Source organism: Corvus cornix, chromosome 5 (genome assembly GCF_000738735.6).
Source record: "Corvus cornix cornix isolate S_Up_H32 chromosome 5, ASM73873v5, whole genome shotgun sequence".
Lineage (NCBI taxonomy): Eukaryota > Metazoa > Chordata > Aves > Passeriformes > Corvidae > Corvus > Corvus cornix.
The window spans coordinates 16073898-16093134 of NC_046335.1; the positions used below are offsets into that span (position 1 = coordinate 16073898).

General features: G+C 39.3%; 1 protein-coding gene across 4 annotated transcripts in view; it reads left to right on the plus strand.

Annotated features, from left to right (window-relative positions):
- The window catches only part of TC2N (tandem C2 domains, nuclear), a 34966-nt gene that overhangs the window by 11829 nt on the left and 3900 nt on the right, over window positions 1-19237 (plus strand). For 3 of the 4 annotated variants that reach the window (XM_010394247.4, XM_019294001.3, XM_019294003.3), the window contains 10 exons: window positions 4100-4217; window positions 4913-5146; window positions 8479-8643; window positions 10412-10503; window positions 11107-11182; window positions 12344-12444; window positions 13103-13219; window positions 14076-14267; window positions 16139-16253; window positions 16724-16923. In XM_010394247.4, the coding sequence (XP_010392549.1) occupies window positions 4160-4217; window positions 4913-5146; window positions 8479-8643; window positions 10412-10503; window positions 11107-11182; window positions 12344-12444; window positions 13103-13219; window positions 14076-14267; window positions 16139-16253; window positions 16724-16923 (1350 nt within the window). In that variant the 5' untranslated portion in view covers window positions 4100-4159. The remainder of the gene's footprint in view (window positions 1-4099; window positions 4218-4912; window positions 5147-8478; window positions 8644-10411; window positions 10504-11106; window positions 11183-12343; window positions 12445-13102; window positions 13220-14075; window positions 14268-16138; window positions 16254-16723; window positions 16924-19237) is intronic. The other variant, XM_019294010.3, reaches the window with a different exon arrangement.

Here is a 19237-nt window from a genome sequence, read left to right on the forward strand (position 1 = left end):
TATAACAACTGATGCTCCCTATTTCCGGATATTTTGTTTTACACATCCTGCTGTGTGAGAACTTACTGTTACTAGAATTTTGCTGTGGTACGTTTCTAAAATGCAGATCTGAGAATGCGTTGTATACATTTATGACTGGCAATAAATCTCAAAATGTTTGAAGCCACTGGTTTAGCCAGCTTTCCCTGTTTGAGAACAGCTATTTCACCTTTGTTTCTATTGTGTGGTTATAAATGTGTTACCTGTTCAACTCCTATGGAGCAGTGCTGTGACTAAATGCAGTAAAATTCATTGGCAGCCTGCAGTCTTGTTGCAAAACACACCCTTTCGTCCTAAGGCAGTAAAGACCTGACATTTCTTTTCAGACTACTTTCAGCTTTTAATATTTAACATTGCAATCATCCGTTTTCTATCATGTTCTTTTTATTTAATGAGTTGTTGAAAATATTTACTTTCTTCTCCAAACATCTCTGTCTTGAAATGGTTCTGGAGGCATCTGGAACTAGAGTCTTTGATACTCTGTTTATCTGATTTTAGCTCGGTCAGAATTTCTATCAGAGAAATCTGGAAATCATTAAGATAATTTATGTTTTCCATCTAAACCCATTAAAATAATAGTGATTATAATTCTCTAGGCTCAGTGTATGTGTGTGGTTAGGTTTTAAACTGTCATTTCCAGGATGTTCTAATAAGGTTGGCTCTCTTTTTGCCTTAGTGTGGAAGTCCTTTGGCTGAGTTACATTTGCTTATCTTACTTTGGCTTTATACTGGGAAGAGAGGAATGAAATGGCTTACTGAATTTGGTGAAAAACACCAAGAAAGATAGAATTCTACGCGAGAGTGACAAGATCTGTGTTCAGTTCCCTCTTCTTCAACTTCAGTCTTCAAACTGATTTCTCTATCTCTGTTTTTTGTCTGAAAATGAGGGATAATTCTCTTTCTCCCTTTCCTTTTGTCAGTTTAGAATCTCAGAAATGGAGGATGTCCTTGTTATGTGCATATTGCCTAACAAAAACTGACCCCAAAAAGTAGAGATAGTGTCAAGGAGTCTTAACTTCTTGTTAAAATGGATGACATTGCTGGGAAGTCAGTATTTCTTTGTGATTTGGTGGTGCACCTAACGAATGTCTCTATAGTTCTGGTTTATTTTATGAATATAGTCCCAGATAAATTCATGTTAGTACAACCTTTTAACAACTGTTAAATTACATACTGAGGATTTTTGGGTAGCCAGCACCAGCAAAAGGATCTGGCATGTGGGATAAGTTTAACCTTTGATAGAAATGTCAGCTTCTGTCAAGGTCATGAAATACTTGCTTAGTCTTGTACAATGTTTTTCTTCATTTTCAGTTAATAAAATATACAACAGAACCTGCTAAATTTCTTTCTCTCCCACATGGTTAAGAGAAAACTTTTGCATGCAGTGAAAGTTGTATAAATAACTGTAGGCAGCTTGGAAAGTACAGATACAAGAAAATATATTAACTGGGAGTCAAGCCATCTAATTTACTGCCAGGATTGCTCAAACAAACAAACAAAAAAACCCAGTATTTATCACTGTAGCTTAATTAAGTGAATTTAAACTTTTAAAAGTAATTGAGGCCATCCACGTTGGGATTCCATGAACAAAGCAAAGTGCTCTAAGCAGAACAGGGGAGCACTGTGTCCACATGGCCTGTCTCTCAGCAAATGCTGTCATTTTTTTAATGATGTGGCTGTGGTGTAAGTCGAGGGACCCAAGGGCAAGTTTTGTCACTGAAACCATTACATTTCTAAGCTTAAAGAAAGGGTAAATAGTATTCTAGTCTCTTACTCATGGAACTTTCTTCTCAAACTCATATAATTAAGCTAAAACTGAAATGGAGGCTCTAAGATATGTGTCTATATACTTTGGCATTCACTATTGATATTGCCTTGCTAAAGAACAATCTGTAATCCTTACTCTTCTTTACAGTAGGCAGTGATGAATTGCATTATATTTGTCTTCAGATAGAAGAACAATGTATGAACATTTGCATACTGATAAATGGGGAAGAAAGATAATGGTTAAAGAGTATCACAGCTGACTTGGCATTACTGTGAAAAACATGGTCTTTTTAATGATAGAAGAACAGAAGGTGTAGAACTGCATTATTACTGTTTTCCTCATTACCCGTATGAAGCCCTTTCTTTCTAGGTAAGGCACTCACCCCCTGTGAAGGAAAGGCAGCTGCTTGTGACAGATGATTTCCATTTGTTTATTTGCTCACATTAATGGTTCCAGCTAAACAATTCACTACCATTAACTGAATTTTCTCTGATGCAGAAAAACAAATTTTTCCACTTTATGTAGCTAGAAAGTAGGGCAGTACTAGCATTTTGGTTTCTTCACCAGCAGTAGCGAATAAATTCAATCTGGACATTTTGAGATAAAAGTCTGTTTTGCCTGTGCAAACTGCCACTGAGGCTTAGATACCATTGTTGCAAAGCTTAGAGCAAACAGAGCAGCTGTTTCAGTCCAGTTTAAACATGGTGAACAAGAGTGAAGCATATTAACTCCAGCTGTGTACTGATAACAGCTGGGAAGGAAAATCACTGCAAGGGAACCCAAAGTAAATTAGCAGCCTTAGCTATCATGAGTGTGCCTCCAAGGGAGGAGCAGCAGTGAAAATCTGGTCCTTAGAACCATGGAGAATTTAATGAGAAATTCCCATGCCTCCTTTTGTGCTTCTGTGAAAATGCAGAGCAGGTTCTGGAGCTGGTGGCATTGCCACTGAAGATTTTTGATGCAGATCTCATGTTGTACTTACGCTCATGGGCAATTTTAAGATGAAGGCAAGTACTGAGAGGGATTCTGCACAGAGTAATGGTGTCTGAGTTAGGTGAATGTCCATGGTGTAGTATCTCCACCTGACGTCTGCAAAATTTTGAGGAGCTTTTAATGAAAGAAAGATTTGGGGGACATTATAGTTATTTCCATAGAATTTGTGTGTTTCTCTAGCTGTCTTTTAATATACAAAGAAAATTACAGCGCTGTTCAAGCTGCAGGTGGGAATGGCTTCTGTGTTGGAGCACAGATGCTTTCAGAAATTTCTTGCATTTGAAGTAACTCATAACAAACATGTCCATTTTTCATTTTTTGGTAAAATTGCATATTTTCTCTGTGCTTTCCCCCCCTATCCTAGTTGTTGTCTTCCCCATCCCTTCAACCTATGTTCACGTTCTGTTTGGCATCTTCTAACCTTCGTGGAGTTAGAATTGTGTCCTGGATGTGTTCTACCTTGTGTATTTTAAGCAGATGTAAAAGGACTAGACTTAGCTAAAGTTTTGGACAGGAGGCAACACAGCTGTCTGTGTCCCTCTGAAAAGAGAACATAAGGATATGAATAAAGACATTTAAATGAGGCCAGTTACCATTGTCATAAAGTTCTTAAAACGTTAACCAGCTGTTAGAGACTTGTTCTCATTCTTTTGTAGATTACATGCCTCTTATTTTGCTGAAAGTCAGCATGCTCTATTTCTGTGTGCACAGCAAACAATTATATAATAAACCAGGTCTTGAGTTTCATGTGTGTACAATTATGAGATAGCAGTAGTTTCTCAAAGAAGGCAGTTTTGGCATCATTCATAAAGCCTGTTTTCAAGTTAAAAGTATGGAGTATGTCAAGTGAAAAATGTAAACACATATAGATGTATGTGAAAATAGTAGGGGGGGTGAAAGAGGATAGGAGAAACATGAACAAGGGAAACAGAATTAAAAACACATCTTGCAAATGACTTGACAATACCATGTCAAAACAGCTGTAAAGCTGAGCAAACTCTAAAGCCCAGTGGCACACACAAGTATGAGAATTTTAGGGTTTCCAAAAGACAGGGATCTGTCTGAGTGGATCACTGAAAGTATTTGAATGCCATATGTTAAAATTATCTCTTTCCTTGTGCTTTTATATAAAAATGATCAGTCTCAGTGAGAGAAATCTGATGGCTCTAATACTTTTATGAAGTAACTTTCTGACTGATCCTGTGTCCAAAAAGCAATTGCATATTAAATAGCTGATAATACTGCATTCTGATTTCGGTTACTCCCATCTACTGTGGTTTGTTTTATTGTGTTTTTCAGGTATGATAGCTGCACTGGATCACTGATTGAGGTCCCCTCTAAATTATAACACTGACAACAATGGCAACAGAATGTATAAAAACCTGCTGTAAATGGTGTTTCTGCATGAACAAGGAAAGTAAGTGAGTTCTGACATAATGAGGATTTAAGAAAAGTTTCGCTGTTTTCTTAGATTTCCCATTAATAAAGTGACCGTGTTAACCCTGATAAACTTGATTTCTCTTACAACATCCAAAATTCTTTCCGTACCTCCACTTGGAGATTGAACACATGCTTGTTAGTGTTATGAATTGGAACTGAGAAATAACACTTCTCTGAAGTCTGCTCTTTGCAGTCTAGAATACTGTCCAAAAAAGCCAGCTTTTTTACCCAAGGCTGTGTAAAGGTCTTATATCTTTCAGACTCTCAGAAATTCAACGCGTTTTTTTTTTCCTTTTTTTTTTTTCTTTTTTTCTTTTTTCTTTTTTTTTTTTCTCTGTGGATATTTTAAACTCTGTTAGGATTTTCTTGGGTGTCTTATTTGTTCAAAGAACTCTTCTATGATACAAGTGTAGCTCTTGTGAAAATTCACTTAAAAGGAAGGTAGCTATAAATAAAGAAGCTTGGGCAACAAAGAGTTTGGATCAGGACAGGTGTCAGGAGGATGAGTATCTTTTCCTGGTGCTAGTCCTGAATGCTGTAAAACTGAATGCTAGCAGCTGTTAAATAATGTATCGAGCAGAGATATTATTAAATAAAAGAGATCTGTTCATAGTATTGTTCAAAAATTAATGCACATGTGTGCTGTCTGTTTTTCTTGCTCTTTATTTTTAGCAGTTTCCATGGTGCAGGAATCTGAAGCAGTAGCTGCAAGCAAGCCAACTATTGTAGAGAAGCCTCCATTGTCTTCTGTGTCAGTGAAGCGTCAAGTTGGCTGTTCAGAGGATTATTTGCTTTCTAAACTGCCCCTGGATGGTCAGGAGGTACCATTTGTGGTCCCTCCATTCAAATTGGCTTATATACAGCCAAAGAACCTTCCTAGTATCTCACATACTGGAGGGATTAAAGGTAAAATACAGATGGTATTGCTGAAATAGTTGTTTAACTTTTGCTACTCCTTGAAAGTTGTCAAGTATTCCTACTGAAAACATATGTTTGCAGAACTTTTCTAGAAGCCTGGTCTTGTTTCAAAGAATCATAGATTATGCTGAGTTGGGACACACAAGGATCATCAAGTCCAACTCCTGGCCCTGAAAAGGACACCCCAAGAGTCACCATGTGCTTGAGAGCATTGTCCAAACACTTTTTGAACTCTGTCAGGCTGCTGCTGTGACCACTTCCCTGGGGAGCCTGGGAAGCTTGTTTCTTTTCTCTCTGGACACACAGAGAAGTTTTGGGAACTATGTCATCCCACTGTGAATCTCTGTGATGCTGCATGAATAAACTGAATGGGAGGATTGCACACCAGTGCTCATACTCAAAAGTAATGGAAGACACTTAAAGGAAATGGAATCTTTAGAAAGAATTTATTGGAGACAAGGAAAGTCCTAACTTATCCCCAGCTTCCAGATCATTCAAGTAAAAGGAGGAGGGTGTTCTGGTTTTCATGGTTAATATTCTGGTATGTTTTAACATACTAACACATCTTGCTTTTCAAATTTTGCCAATAGATGGCTTGTGCTACTACTTGGCTGAATTTTTTGTCCCTACTATTTCCTGCTCTTTTTGCTGCTTTTTGGAGGCCAGGGGGCACAGATCCCCGGATATGAGGTTTCATATGATACTATTAATTTTTTGCTTTACAGCAGTCTTGTGCTTCAACCTCTGTTACTGCCATACTCAAACTGCCAAAATGAGGTATGTGCAATTTAGACAGGGTAGCGTTTTAAAAGAATAGGATCCTGTCCCACTAACGTGAGTTACAGAGCATATGCTATTGTTAGGCTCTTAGTCCTGCCAGGAGATGCATACAATTTGGTAAGGGAAAATTCTGGCACAGGGACATACCTTAACAGTTGTTTCCTCTAGAATTGCTTTGCCTCAAGGATATGATAAGCTGGTAGTACTTTCTTAGTCCCATGTAACTGTATTTCCTTTCTGAAGGTGAAAACCCTAATAACTGAAAGAAGTCAACCATATGTTGCATAATAACTAATGCAGTACTACCTAACTAACTTTTTTGCCTTTGTGTGGTTTTATTCCCACCCTTCCCTCTTCTCACTAGGTCCCTGCTGTTGCTTCTTTCCTGCTCCTGCAGGCCTATTACCAGACTTCCTCCCTACCCACTGTTGCATGTACCACTGGCACCATAGCCAAGCTAAGCAGCCTAGCAGAGCTGTTCAGTACAGATGGGCCATTCTGTGCCCCAACTTCTAGTGGGCTTTATTTGGGATGTCTCACCAGCCATTAACAGCAACTAAAGAGCTGGAGGTGGAACATGTGATGCCCCCTCATCTCTCAGCCTCAGCCCCCCACTTGCCTGCTATTTCAGGAGCTAGTTCTTGTAAATCCACAGTTGGATATGCTATGGAAAAGCAGGACATGCTCCTGATAATCCCCTTCCTTACTGGGTCTAGGTTTAGGCTCTGCCTTATCTCGTCGTATCTTGTCCTCAAGATACTGTACAGAGAAGTTCAAGATATTGTACAGAGAAGTTCATCAAGGACTCTGAGGCATGGATGTTCTCCAGAGAGAAGGAAGATGTGTCTTTAGATGAATGTTTTCCTTGTTCATGCTGTTAACAGTCAGTGACTTGTCTACACTGAGAATTCTGCTTCCTGATCATTTCTGAGGGACCTGGTATACAGAGTGGCCCTTAGGGTACAAGCTGGTAGATCTTCTGGCAGGATGACCTGACTATTCATAATTGTCTCTCTTGAGCAAATATTTTAAATGTTTGAACAGATATTTGAAAAGTGACTCTTATGTCAAGTAGGAAACTTTCATTTCTCTTTCCAAATATAAATGCTAATTTTTTAAAGTACAGCTTTTTAAGCTGCATTAGTTATGTTTAAAAATGCAGTGTTTACTTTTTAGGGAGATTTACTAGGTACAGTGAAGTGTGCTGTCGTTCTTTCTTCACATTAGTCAAAGCACCAGCATACTCAAAAAATGCCTTTAAAATACTTTTTTCTTAGACTGTTGTTAAATATCTGTAGAAGTCCAAGTTCTGCTCTCAGTTCCTCACCATTTTCTGTGCACATCTGGCCATTTTCCTTTAGTGAAACAGGACATGCTCAGTTTAAGCTCTTGGCAACCCTTCTGAAAGCAATTAAGTTCTGGCAGCCTTTCTCTTCAGTGCTCACTGCAGTGTGTCTCATGCTCTCACAGAAGTAAGCTAGCAGGAAGAAGTGTGCTCCTGGTCTGGAACACTGGATTTTCCATCATCTGCTGTGTAGCAATTCTTTGTGGCCTGACTTTCAGTGTTCATCCCGATTTACGTCATGCTCAAGCTCATTGCACTTGAGTTCTTGCTTTATCACTGCCCATGTTCCGTCTCAGTGTTTTAGTTTTTTACTTTACTACTAGAACATGCAGGAGAGGACTCTTGAGCAGTGATATTTTGCCTCTTACGGTGCAACACACTTGCGGAACCGAAGGCCCTTTATTGCGGGGTAAAGAACTTTTTAAGAGATAGGTTGAAGTCCAGGGAGGTGAAGTGAAGGAAGCAAGTATCAGAGTTTGGCAGAATCCAGGTCGCCCCATTCTCTAATGTGCTGTTACACATGGCTACTTTTCACTCCAGGCAGTAAAGAACACTACAGCAGTGTTCTTCACCATTTTGCTGACCAAGGCATACGTGTTTTTTCTGAAATGATTAGGGGCGGAGTAAGGGGCTGGGATTCAAGCATTCTCAGATATGTCTACTTACGCCTCAGCCAACAATTCAAGTAATTTTGGACCAGTGACTTTACCAAGGACAGACTTCCCATGGAAAGCAGATAAGGAGACTGCAGTCATAAGCTGCATTATCTTTCTGTACGAGATCTTCCTCAAGGTCTGGAGATCCATTAGTTCAGTAAGAATATGCTGGGGGTGGGGAACTAAATAAATTGGAGGTTTTCTGTACCCATGGTGCTACTTTTCCTGTTAACTTCTGTCTTGCTGTCTGTCTTTGGAGCCTTCTGTATTTAACTACTTGGGCTTTTATTGCAAAGCCCCAAGACAGGGTATGCATAGTTTTTTACAGCCAATTTAATTCCAGTGTTTGCTCACACACTGTGGAAACCTGACATAACGTGAATGTGTGTTTTCTTTTTCTTTTTTTTCCCTTTACCCGAAGTAGATAATATTGAAATATTTTGTCCTTTGCCCTGAAGGCACTCTGCCTGCCTTATGAAGTCAGGCAGCATGCGTTATGTCTGGAACTCTTGCATTTGATGTTTACTTGTGCTCCACAGAGTCAGCCAGAACCTCGCTTGGTGAGCGGAAGGCAGAACTGCACGGCGTGTACCAGTGGCCCCGCTATGACGTGTACAACCCCTTCTATCTGGAGCATCGGGTTTCGCCAGACCTCATCAGGCGCTTCCAAGCAAAATCAGATAGTAGGAAATTATATGGGTCAGGTGAGAAGGCCCACACCCTTGCTTTTCTGTCTTCCTCCCTTTTTCAGGGTTTATAGGTAAGAGGAATAAAAGCCATTAGTCTACAGGAGACTTGTTTGGTTATAGCAGTTCCCAAGCCGGTCTGTGTGCTACAGACACTTCTTGGTTGGTGAACCAATCTGCAGAATTGCTTAGTTTTCAGCTCTGCTCTGCTTAGTTTTCAGCTGCACTGTTACTTTCTGTCTTTTGGGGGCTTAACGTGATGATTGCATGCATCACACAAAGGTAGACAAATTGGCAAAACGAGATACCATAGCTGCCTCCAGTCCAAACCAGGATGCAGTACTGGAGATTTCAGCTACCAGTAAGAGTGAGGGAGATGGAAAAAGGAAGCCAGGCAGTATGCTGAGTAGGAGGCGTGCCTGAGGAGTACATATATGGGGAGAGGAACAAGCACCAAAAAACATTCAGAAGCAGATGACAAGCACAGGTGCAAAATGGGGCATGATGCTATATGCCAGATTTTTTTGTAGTTCGCTTTTGAAGCTACAGCAATGTCCCCACTTCTGTGTGTAAGAATGAGGGAGGGCTGTGAGATAGTAAAAGTTTAGATAGAAGGTGTTTGGCTATCTAGGTAAATACTGTCCTCTGTGCTGTTCATTGGTGTATGTATCCTATAAAGAACGCTGTTCAGACTGAAGTAGATGAGTAGTTGTTGCTTGTGATTGCTATGGCAAATGCATTCAGAAAACTCCAAACACTCCAAGAAATGTACACCCTCTCCATGAAATCAGAAGCTGGCAACAGCTCGCATTTTTAAAGATGTTTTATTTAGAATGGCATATCGTGCTTATTTTCAGCTGGGGAAAAATGTCTTAGTCTGTGTCCTGTTTTAAAATAATTCTGAATCACCATAGAGACTACATGAGAAGGCTATTCTGTATCTTTTTTTAAGAGAACAAAACACAAATAGAATTTTAGCAGCCTTTAACACATATGGTTTTACTAGGCTTTGTAAGCACCTGTGGTGGGAGCCAAATGGGTTTTATTAAACTGTCTTGAACATCTTCCTTTCAGTTCATCATCTCTTTTTCCATTTCTCTTCAAACTAAGTAAACACTTTACTAGTTTTGTCTTAGTAAGTTTAAACACAAGAAAGGTTATTCTAGAGTGTCTAGAGTACAGTTCTAAAACACCTTTTTCCTCCAGAGTTTTTTGACAGCTGTTTCAGAACTTAGAATTTCATGTGCACGTATAGACTATTAAAGCAAAACTCTAAGCCTAGTTTGTTGCAGTGAGTGCTATGATATTTTTCATGTGTGTGGGTTTAGAACTACAGAATGTGTTTATTTGGAAGATACGAAATTAAAGTCTTGAATTGTAATGTGAAGCCCCTTCTCTTCATCTTTAAAAAAAAACTCTACACAAACAGAAAAATAAATTCATAAATGTTTTTCTGAAATTCTGATTATTATTGGTAAACAACATATTTTTATGGTTAAAATCTTTCTGCTCTTTTATCAACAACTTCCCACATAAAAATTGACTTTTTTTTCCATTAAAAATTTAATTTTTTGAAAAAGCCTCTCTTCCTCCCTGCCCCATCCCCATGTTCCTGGAAAATGTTACTAGAAACAGCAGATTATACTGTCTTTAAAGCATTTTGGTCATTTGTAACCTGTAGGCTTGAGCAGATATTTTCCAATAGTTTGTGAAAGTTGTTCTTAGTTGAGTTTTCTTTCTAGCAATTAAGCTAACGTGATTTTTATTGTTCTCTTTGTCTTATTAGTTAGTGATTTAAGACCCAGTGCTTTGCCTGGCTCACTTGATGTAAGCCGTTCGATGTTTGATCTCAGGAGCCCACCTCACCGATTCATGAAGGTGAGTTCCCTTGTAACCAAGATTATACTGAAAACTCAGCTTACTCCGTGTATCTGTTCCCGTTGCATTGTGTTTGCAAAGTAAATACTGGAGGGCATTGCACTGTGCACTGGGAGGACTAAAAGGAAAAGTTCAACATCTTGACCAACTTGAAGAGGCTTTTTCCTGGTGTCTCCTCTGACATTTGCTGTTCTGGCCCAGCAGGGCTGTTGAGAAACCCAAGTAGGCTGTTAGGCAGGACAGGAGAGACAGCATGTCATGGTTCATCATCTTGTGGTTTCTTCCATCAGTTGAAATGTGGAACACTGGAAGTTTCCATTGACACAAAACACTGTGTTTATTTATTTCTTCTTTAGTAATCATGTCTTACATAGCAATGAAGTTGTGTATATTCCATGAGCAGAAAAAATCTCTGCTGGTCAAATGGGTCCTCTAATGCATCAAAATAGTAATTGCATGCTGCTGGATCAAGAAACTAGCAGGGAATGAGGCAATTATTTGAAATTGAGTATTTTGTTTTCATCATATCTTGTCTGATGGTATAGTTTCTGGGTTTTGCATCTGTTGCTCTGAATTTAGTGACTCTTTTTTTCCTGTCCCCAGAGATATGATTCAGTCTCCAGTGTACCTAGCAGTACCTCTTCCAGGAAGGATTCACAAGGCAGTAACAGGAGTCTGGGTAATGTTTTGTTTGTTTACCTTGTAATGAAATATTTCCCTTTGCACATGAAACATTAAGCTGCTTCTACTCTACTGTTGATGTTTTTGTTTGGATTTTGGTTTTTTGGGGGGTTTTTTTGAGATGAATCTGAGTAGCAGGTCAGCTGGAGATGACTTGGCAATTTGAAATTAAGAGTTTTGGGCTTGCACTGTCCTGTTGTCTGGAGATTGAGCAAATGAGACTTTGAGAAGTTCTCATGCTTTTGAGAAATTCATACCTCGATTTACTATGCAAGTGAACTAAGAAATTACAGACCCTCTGTTAGGATAGGATGCAGCACTAGGTCCCCGGTCTAGTCCTTTTTCATGTATCAGTATTTTTCTCTGTGAAGTGCCTGAAATCCAATACCCATATTACAGTGGTAGTTAGACAAGAATATTGCATACAAACCCAGTATCCTTATTTATGAAAGAATGCTGAAGGAGTGGAGATACTGCAAAATAAACCCTCAAAAATTAATCAAGTCCCCACAAAAGTCACCCTGCTAGAAGTCAGTTTGACCCAGTCTCCTCAAAAAGAAGTCTGAGGCAATGACCTGGTTCCAGTCATGACAGAGAAATGCTGGGTACTAAATGGCTCTTCTGACTTGGAGACAGCATAATAGTAAAATGTTTACTAGAAGTTTGAGAAAGATAAAGAGGAGGCCAATTTATAAACTTAACAGTGAAAGAGATTAAGGGAAGTGATAGGATATAAATGTGTTCTGGGTGTCTCAGGAACATGCCTTTTTTCTTTCTAAAAGTTGTTTGAGTATAACACAAGTTATTAAATTCAGTTGAGATAACCCAGACACATGGTGTGATTCTTGGCGTAGTCTCCTGTTCAGGGCCAGAAGCTGGACTTCTATGATCCTTAAGGGTCCCTTCCAACTCAGGATATTCTATGATTACATGATTCTATTCTATGAAATGTGAAGGCTTTTAGCTATGCAGAAGGTCAGGGTACTGGACTTGGTGGATATTTTGTCCTTAAAGTGTAGGTGTTAAAATATTTCAAATTTATTTTGGGAGATGTTTGCAGAGATAAGCAGCCCACCTACTATTGAGTTCCCTTATTTCTGGAATGAACTTTTAAGATACTGCATTACTTCTAAAAATATTAATTGGCTTTCTTCCATAGATACTATTACATTATCAGGTGATGAACGAGACTTTGGAAGACTGAATGTGAAGTTGTGTTATGTTTCCTCTGTAGAACAGATTTGGATCACAGTTTTACATGTAAGCAAATATAAATAAGTTGGTTACTTACTCAAATGACTATTCTACTGTGCTAAGTGGTAATTGTCATAAAATTTGTCTCTCTGTTACTTTAATGAATACTTTAAAAAAAATAAAATTAATTGTGTTAATATAAACGAAGTTCAGTCAAATGTAATACTAGGCTTCAAAGCATCTTCCTCTCCTTCAATTTTTTTTTCTGTTGCAGTCTCTGTTCTGCTGCAGTCAGTAAGAAGAAGTAGTAGATATCTCCTTGTGTTACTATACATATGTTAATATGCACTCTGGTTGTGAAGAGAGGAACTGTTCAGCACAGACTAGAAAGCTGAGCTGGTCATAGGCTCGTCCTGCTGTGCACATTTTCCTGTGGAAATCTGAAGGCAGTAAATGGGAGCAACTGTGGAGGCAGCAATTAAGTGGCTTCTGTGATTCTATGACTTTAACAGTTCCTTCAGGGCAGAACCCTAACACAACTTTGAGAACACCTAGCTTCCTGTGGCTTTTTTGTTAGCAAATGTGATACGGTTATGCTGGTTGTTTTATATACTTCTTAGAACTGTGAATAACTTTCAGGCAATGGAACTTTAAGTAGACCCTGTAACTACATCAAATGGTAAAAGTCTTGCATTGTCTAAACGGACTGTTTTCAATGTTGCAGTGCAAAGACCTGAGCTGGCCTTCTAGCTGTGGGGAAAATCCTCCTATCTGTGTCAAGGGAATTCTCACACTGCCCAAGCCAGTGCATTTCAAATCTTCTGCCAAGGAGGGCTGCAGTGTAAGTAGAGGCATGAAAAACACTGAGAAATACTTTTCCCCACAAAAACTAAATATGACATGTAAATGGATTTTTAAAATGGACCAAACATCCACTCCTATGCCATATTTGCCTTGGTAGCTGCCCAGGTGTGTTGTACTTTCCCCAACTTCTCAAAATCCTATTAAAAGCCTTATTCCACTTCCTCCTCCTATATCCTCTCTTGCATTGTACTCTTGCCCTCCTTCTCTCACAAGCTGGCAGGATAGATATGCTCATAGGGGACTGAGCCATGAGCTGCTGGCCTCAGCACCTCCGTGGTGCGGGACCAGAGGAAGACAGGGCATACCTGTAGGTACACACTCATCCAGGGAAGGTAGCTGATGTACTGCCTCTGATTTGTCAGGAGACAATATTCACACTTTGGTCGCTACAGAAAATAGTAAAAATTGGTCACATGGGACAAGATTCCAGATGGTGGCGGTAAAGGAATTTTAAGGGGGTAGAAGGTAAAGCAACATAAATCTCCCATAATATGAACCAAAGGTGAAAGAAAATAAAATTAGCTGGAGAGACTGTAGCAAAAGGCTAGAGAATCTGTTATGACAATATGTGTGTGCTGTTGTAAAGCTCCAGAAGAGATGGCCACAACTCATTGTGGTAATGAAAAATAATCCAAAACTTTACCCCTGTCAGGGTGTGACAATGAGGGGGTGAATGTGTGTGGACTTTGCACTATAAAAGCACACTTTCCATGGCAACCTAAAATGGTAGTCGGGAGCAGTGGCTATAGAACCAGGATGCCTTGGTTTCTAGGTTTTGGGCTCAGTGGGATTCTCTTAAAATGATGATGTTACTCCTCTGTTTTTCTTTCTAGGACATTGAATTTATGGAAACTTTTGTTTTTGCTATTAAACTGCAAAGCCTGCAGGCCGTCAGACTGGTATTTAAAATCCAGACACAGACTCCCAGGAAAAAAACTATTGGAGAATGTTCCTTGGCACTGCGGGAGCTGAGCTCACAGGAGTCGAGTCATTGGCTGGATATATCTCCTCCTTCCAAAGCACCTGTAAGTGCCAATACTGTGGAAGTATGTTCTTATCTCACCTAGAAAGAGTTGCTGGAAATGAAAGTAAAATAATTCAGGAGTAAAAACTAGAGGGGTTCTTTTTTTTTATTCCCTTTACCCTACTTCCTTGGAGAAAGGCATTTTGATGGGGAAAAAATGCAGACTTTTGAACTCTGCACATAACTGTTCTGGTCATAAACTGCAGATGTTTCTAGGAAAAGAGCTGGAGCAAGCTCCTCCACACCATGGCTCACAGCTTGAGGGAGGGGCATTCTGGGGAAATGTTCAGCAAAGAACACCGGGTAATTGTCTTTTCTGACCAAAAAAGCATCAGAAGATCCTTAGGACTCACAGCAAGAGCTCAGAGCAAATGGCATCTGCTTTTTTTATGGAAGAAAAGTGCTAAGATCTCCAGTGGCCTGAAACTGCAAAGACAGCCATATATTTAATGTTCAGATTGCATGCTGTGAAGTAATAATTCAGACAGTTCATTTCCATTAATGTAATAAGAAGCAGGTGGTTCTCACAGTGGGATTTCCTTTCCCCCTACCCTCACTTTGTTTATTTCTTTTATAGATTGTGTCTAGACATTTGTATTTTCAACAAATTAAACTTGAATTAGCAATTCAAAAGCAAATTTTATTTAAGTGTGTCTGAGTAATATGAATGATACTCTTGGTTTCTAACATAAGTTACGCTTGACATTTTTTAGTTCTAATGTGAAAAACCATATTGCTTCAAAAGCAGTAAGATAAAGTGACAGAGGAAGGTGGTTTATAAAGCATTTCATCTCAGTGTAAATTTCTGAATCATCTCATAGTTTCTCAGTCTGTGTTGGCTTTCCTCACCATTATATCCAAGAGCCCTCCAGACACTCTGGGATTCATCCCCTACTACCCTGTGAGGCAGCAAACTACCCTCTCTGCCAGTAGAAAGCCAAAGCTCAGAGTTGACACAGAAGTTTTGTGGCTGAGCTAGAAAGAGAATTTGGGTCTCTTTGATGAATTGGAGCCTGACTTTTCTTTATCTGACCTGTTGCTCTCTTGCTTAGTGCATTTTGGTTCATTGAAGTGCATTAAAACTTGAAGGCAACAAAGACTAGCAGACTCCATTTAAATGAAGGTTGTCAGGAAAGGTGGGTCTCTATTGGCTGTTTCCTGCTGCTCTTACAGTGTTCTGAGGACATTAGAGTCTGACAGGAGAGCAATGAGGATGACTCAGTGCAACTTTGCCCCTGGCAAAAATTCTAAAAAAATCCCCCAAGAATCAGACTGGAGATCTCGATACATATACTATGTGTGTGCGCCTGTAAAACACGAGTACTTTCATAACACAGGAAACTACACAGTATGCAGTCGCCCTAAGCAATCATGACATTAAGTGACAGTATCTATGGAAAACATTTCTTATATCTCCATATTGCGAAATTCAGAAGTGTGGAAGGGGGAACTCTGAAGGTTTTTGTGTGAGTGGAGCATTCACAGTCTCTCACTTCCACACCCAGATTTAGTAAAGTTGCAATGGCATGTCTGGTTTCCCCTGTGAGTACCTGCTCTTACCACTGCAGAATCTGTACCAGGTGAAAACCAAGGACTAGTTTCTTTGCCCAGTATCCCTGGCCACAGCCCACGAGGGCCGTATGTGCACCACACACAAGCAGCTCATCAGTGGAGCACATGTACTGCATCTATGACAAGTGCAAGATGCATTTACTGTGCATCTGCAGGTTCTGTATACAACACATGCTTACATTTCTCTCCAGGAAATCCCAGACAGAAATGTGGGAGCCCAACATATGACAAAATTCCTGTGTTTCCTGAGTTTATAAGCAACTTAATCCAGATGTTATGGCAACATTCTTCTGCTTGTAGGTGTGCCGTCCAGAACTTCAAATAGGAACTTGTTTTCAAGCAATAAACAGGAGGATACAGTTACAGATTCTTGAAGCACAAAACCTTCCTGTTTCATCTACGCCGCTGTCATCAAGTAAGTTACATCAGCTGTTTCATGCCTCCTGTCTAAAAGCATTTGTAACAGGTAAATTGCTGCGCAAATGGGTTGGCAATTCATAACATTCCTTACAAGCCTCAGACTAACATATTGTGTGGTAGATTTCCATTGCCAAGGCTTGTTTCCCCAGATGTCTTACTTGATTATATTTTGTTTGGTTTGAAGATACGTGTTTATGTATTTTGGAAGATTTTTATCCCAGTATTAATCTTGACATACAAGAGCATTAGCTTGCACTTGCTGTTTGGATACTGTGTTTATCAGTTCAACATTACCGAACATACTCTGTGTGACTAGTCAGGAAAGCTGTTGTACGGTTCTTTTGGCCAGACTTTTGAGAAATTGATGCAATTTGAACCATACGTATGGATCTTGCTGGTTCCCTTTTGGGTGTGTTGTCAGTAATCCTTTGTGTGCTATGCCTTTTTCCTTCCCTGTTGTGCTAGATTTCTTTGTGAAAATCGGAATGTTCAGTACAGAGGGGATCATCTATAAGAAGAAGACTCGCCTTCTGAAGTCCACTAATGGCCAAGTGAAGTGGGGAGAAATGATGGTTTTTCCAGTTAGCCAAGCAGAACAAGGAATTAGCTTTCTCATCAAGCTCTACAGCAGAAGCTCGATGAGAAGAAAACACTTCTTAGGACAGGTTGGTTTCTGCTAAATAGCCTGATATTAAAAATCCAGTTCCATAGGTTTCTTGGTATGAATTTTAAAATACTTTAAATGAGGCAACATATAACAAAATAGTAAATTCTACTAAACTCTTCTGGATGTAATCCAAGCAGGAATGGTACTGAGCTCTTAAACATGCACCAGCATCAGAATGGGAGTTGACATTTGATTTTTCTTTCAAAAAGAAATCCTAATGTCAGTTTTATGTGGAGTATTACTATGTGACAGATTCCTTCCAAGAGAAATAGGATCTCCTCTTTGCCTTTAGCTTTCTAAAGCTAAAGAAAACAAACGTAGCACCCACAGGAGTTCCATAACCTACAGTGTCCTGTACAGCAAGGGGGTGTTGGCTCGCCATAACAATACACTCACAACAGGGATGTGTACAATGGTACAGTGTGTACACAGCTACAATGAGACTGCTTTCCTGGGTAAAACAATGCTAAAGTCAGTGCAATAATCTATCTATATATGATCAAGTAATAGTATAAGTGTCCAAACACAAAATATTTTTCGCTTTTTTTAAAGTTTTTTTTTAACAGACACAACTTCAGTAGTATCTCTTTGAAAGCATTTCTGTGATCATATTTATTTAACCATCATAAAACTTAGTAGTCTGGTCTCATTATTCTCTCCATCCTTTTCCCCTGCCTGTTCTAATTTACCATCATCCTGTCCTTTCTGTCTCTCCTCTTCTTCTTGGTATAGTGAGCCATTGCTGTTCTTAATGCTCTGTGCTTTTCCTGACCCAGTTAGATGCAGTAACAGAATTTTAATATATGCATAAATTAATAATGTAGACTTGATTTGGAGACCCCAACTGTAACGTCTCATGTCAAATGGAGGACTGTGCTGTCCTTAGGTACAAAAAATTACACTGTCTCATTCTGGTGATGGTTTTTTGCCTGCTGAAGACATGCAGCTACAGAAGATGCCTTTGTGCTATAAGCTATAGAAATGATGTGCCAGCAAGAGTTATGTGAAGTTCCTCCATTTTTTGTAGCCTCATGTTGCACCTGTCCCATCTTGCTGTTGGTAGAATTAGATTTGAAATCAGAAAAGAAAAAAAAATTGTTCTTTTTACTTGTAATACCTTGGGGGCAAAATAACTGGTTATGATTTTGCAGTCACTTAGCAATATGTGAGATAATCTGATGAGTTACATTTAATCGTGGATATTATTTTTCAGGGGAGGAAAACTAGTGCTCCTCAGAGGTTATTTGGAAAAGGTTGTTTTAGCTCATGAAGGCAGACATTGCCACATAACACATGAAGACATAAAATATGGCTCAGGGAAAAATGTACTTTGAGCAATTGGCTGGGTAGCTGGAAAAAAAAAGGATATAGCTGGATCCATTAACTTTGTTCTTCAGAGAATGATGTTTAATTGGATGCTGTTCTAAGCAGACAATACTTAGATTAGGCTGCTTTTACAGGCATGTCTTTAATCATGAGCAAGATGTACATTGAATCTCTATGGATGAAACATCAGCTGTCTGTGGTATTCTGGAAGACATTATTCTCACTTCTGGAGGACTCATGCCCCAGCAGTATAGGCTAAATGTACTTCATGGTCAAGGTTTCTGAGAAGTCTTAAAAGGACTCATTCTTGGAAGACTTGAGGAAAGAGAGTCCTGTAAATAATGCTACCTACTTACATAAGCAGAATTCTTCTGGCAATGGAGGCTGGTGATAATGTTAAGGGGGAAAATTTCCTAGTTGTACTTCATTTCCTTCTTTAATGGCCACTATCCACTAACTGAATACTGAGAAGAAACGGACTCTTACTACGTGACTATGTGTGGTATGGGCATGTTAGTAACCTCTGTGGAATGCAGGTTTGGCCCTGGCTGTGGGAGTGTGCAATTTTAAATGCTCATGGAAAGGCTGGACAGCTCGTGCCGGATGCTGGATGGCTTGGAGCCAACTGTATCCAGACACACAGAGCCACCACTGGCCTGGTGAGCCCCTGACCCCAGCACGTGCATTTGAATACAGCAAGGAATGCTTTACTTAAAACATCTTATTAAGTACAGAAACATTATTATGTAGTGGGTTCTCTAAACTATTTGAGAGGCTAAATTTAAACACAGACTCCTTGTGTTCCCAGCTGAAAGCCAAGATGTGTTAGGACTAGCAGAACTGTATTTGTTGCTGTTATGCTTTGGTCACAATCTATACGTTGTATCTTGTTCTACACTTTATTTATTTGGAATCAGTAAAGGCTGGGCTTTTGTTATATCAGGTAAACTCTAATTTTTTTTTTTTTTTTTTTTTTTTTTTCCTTA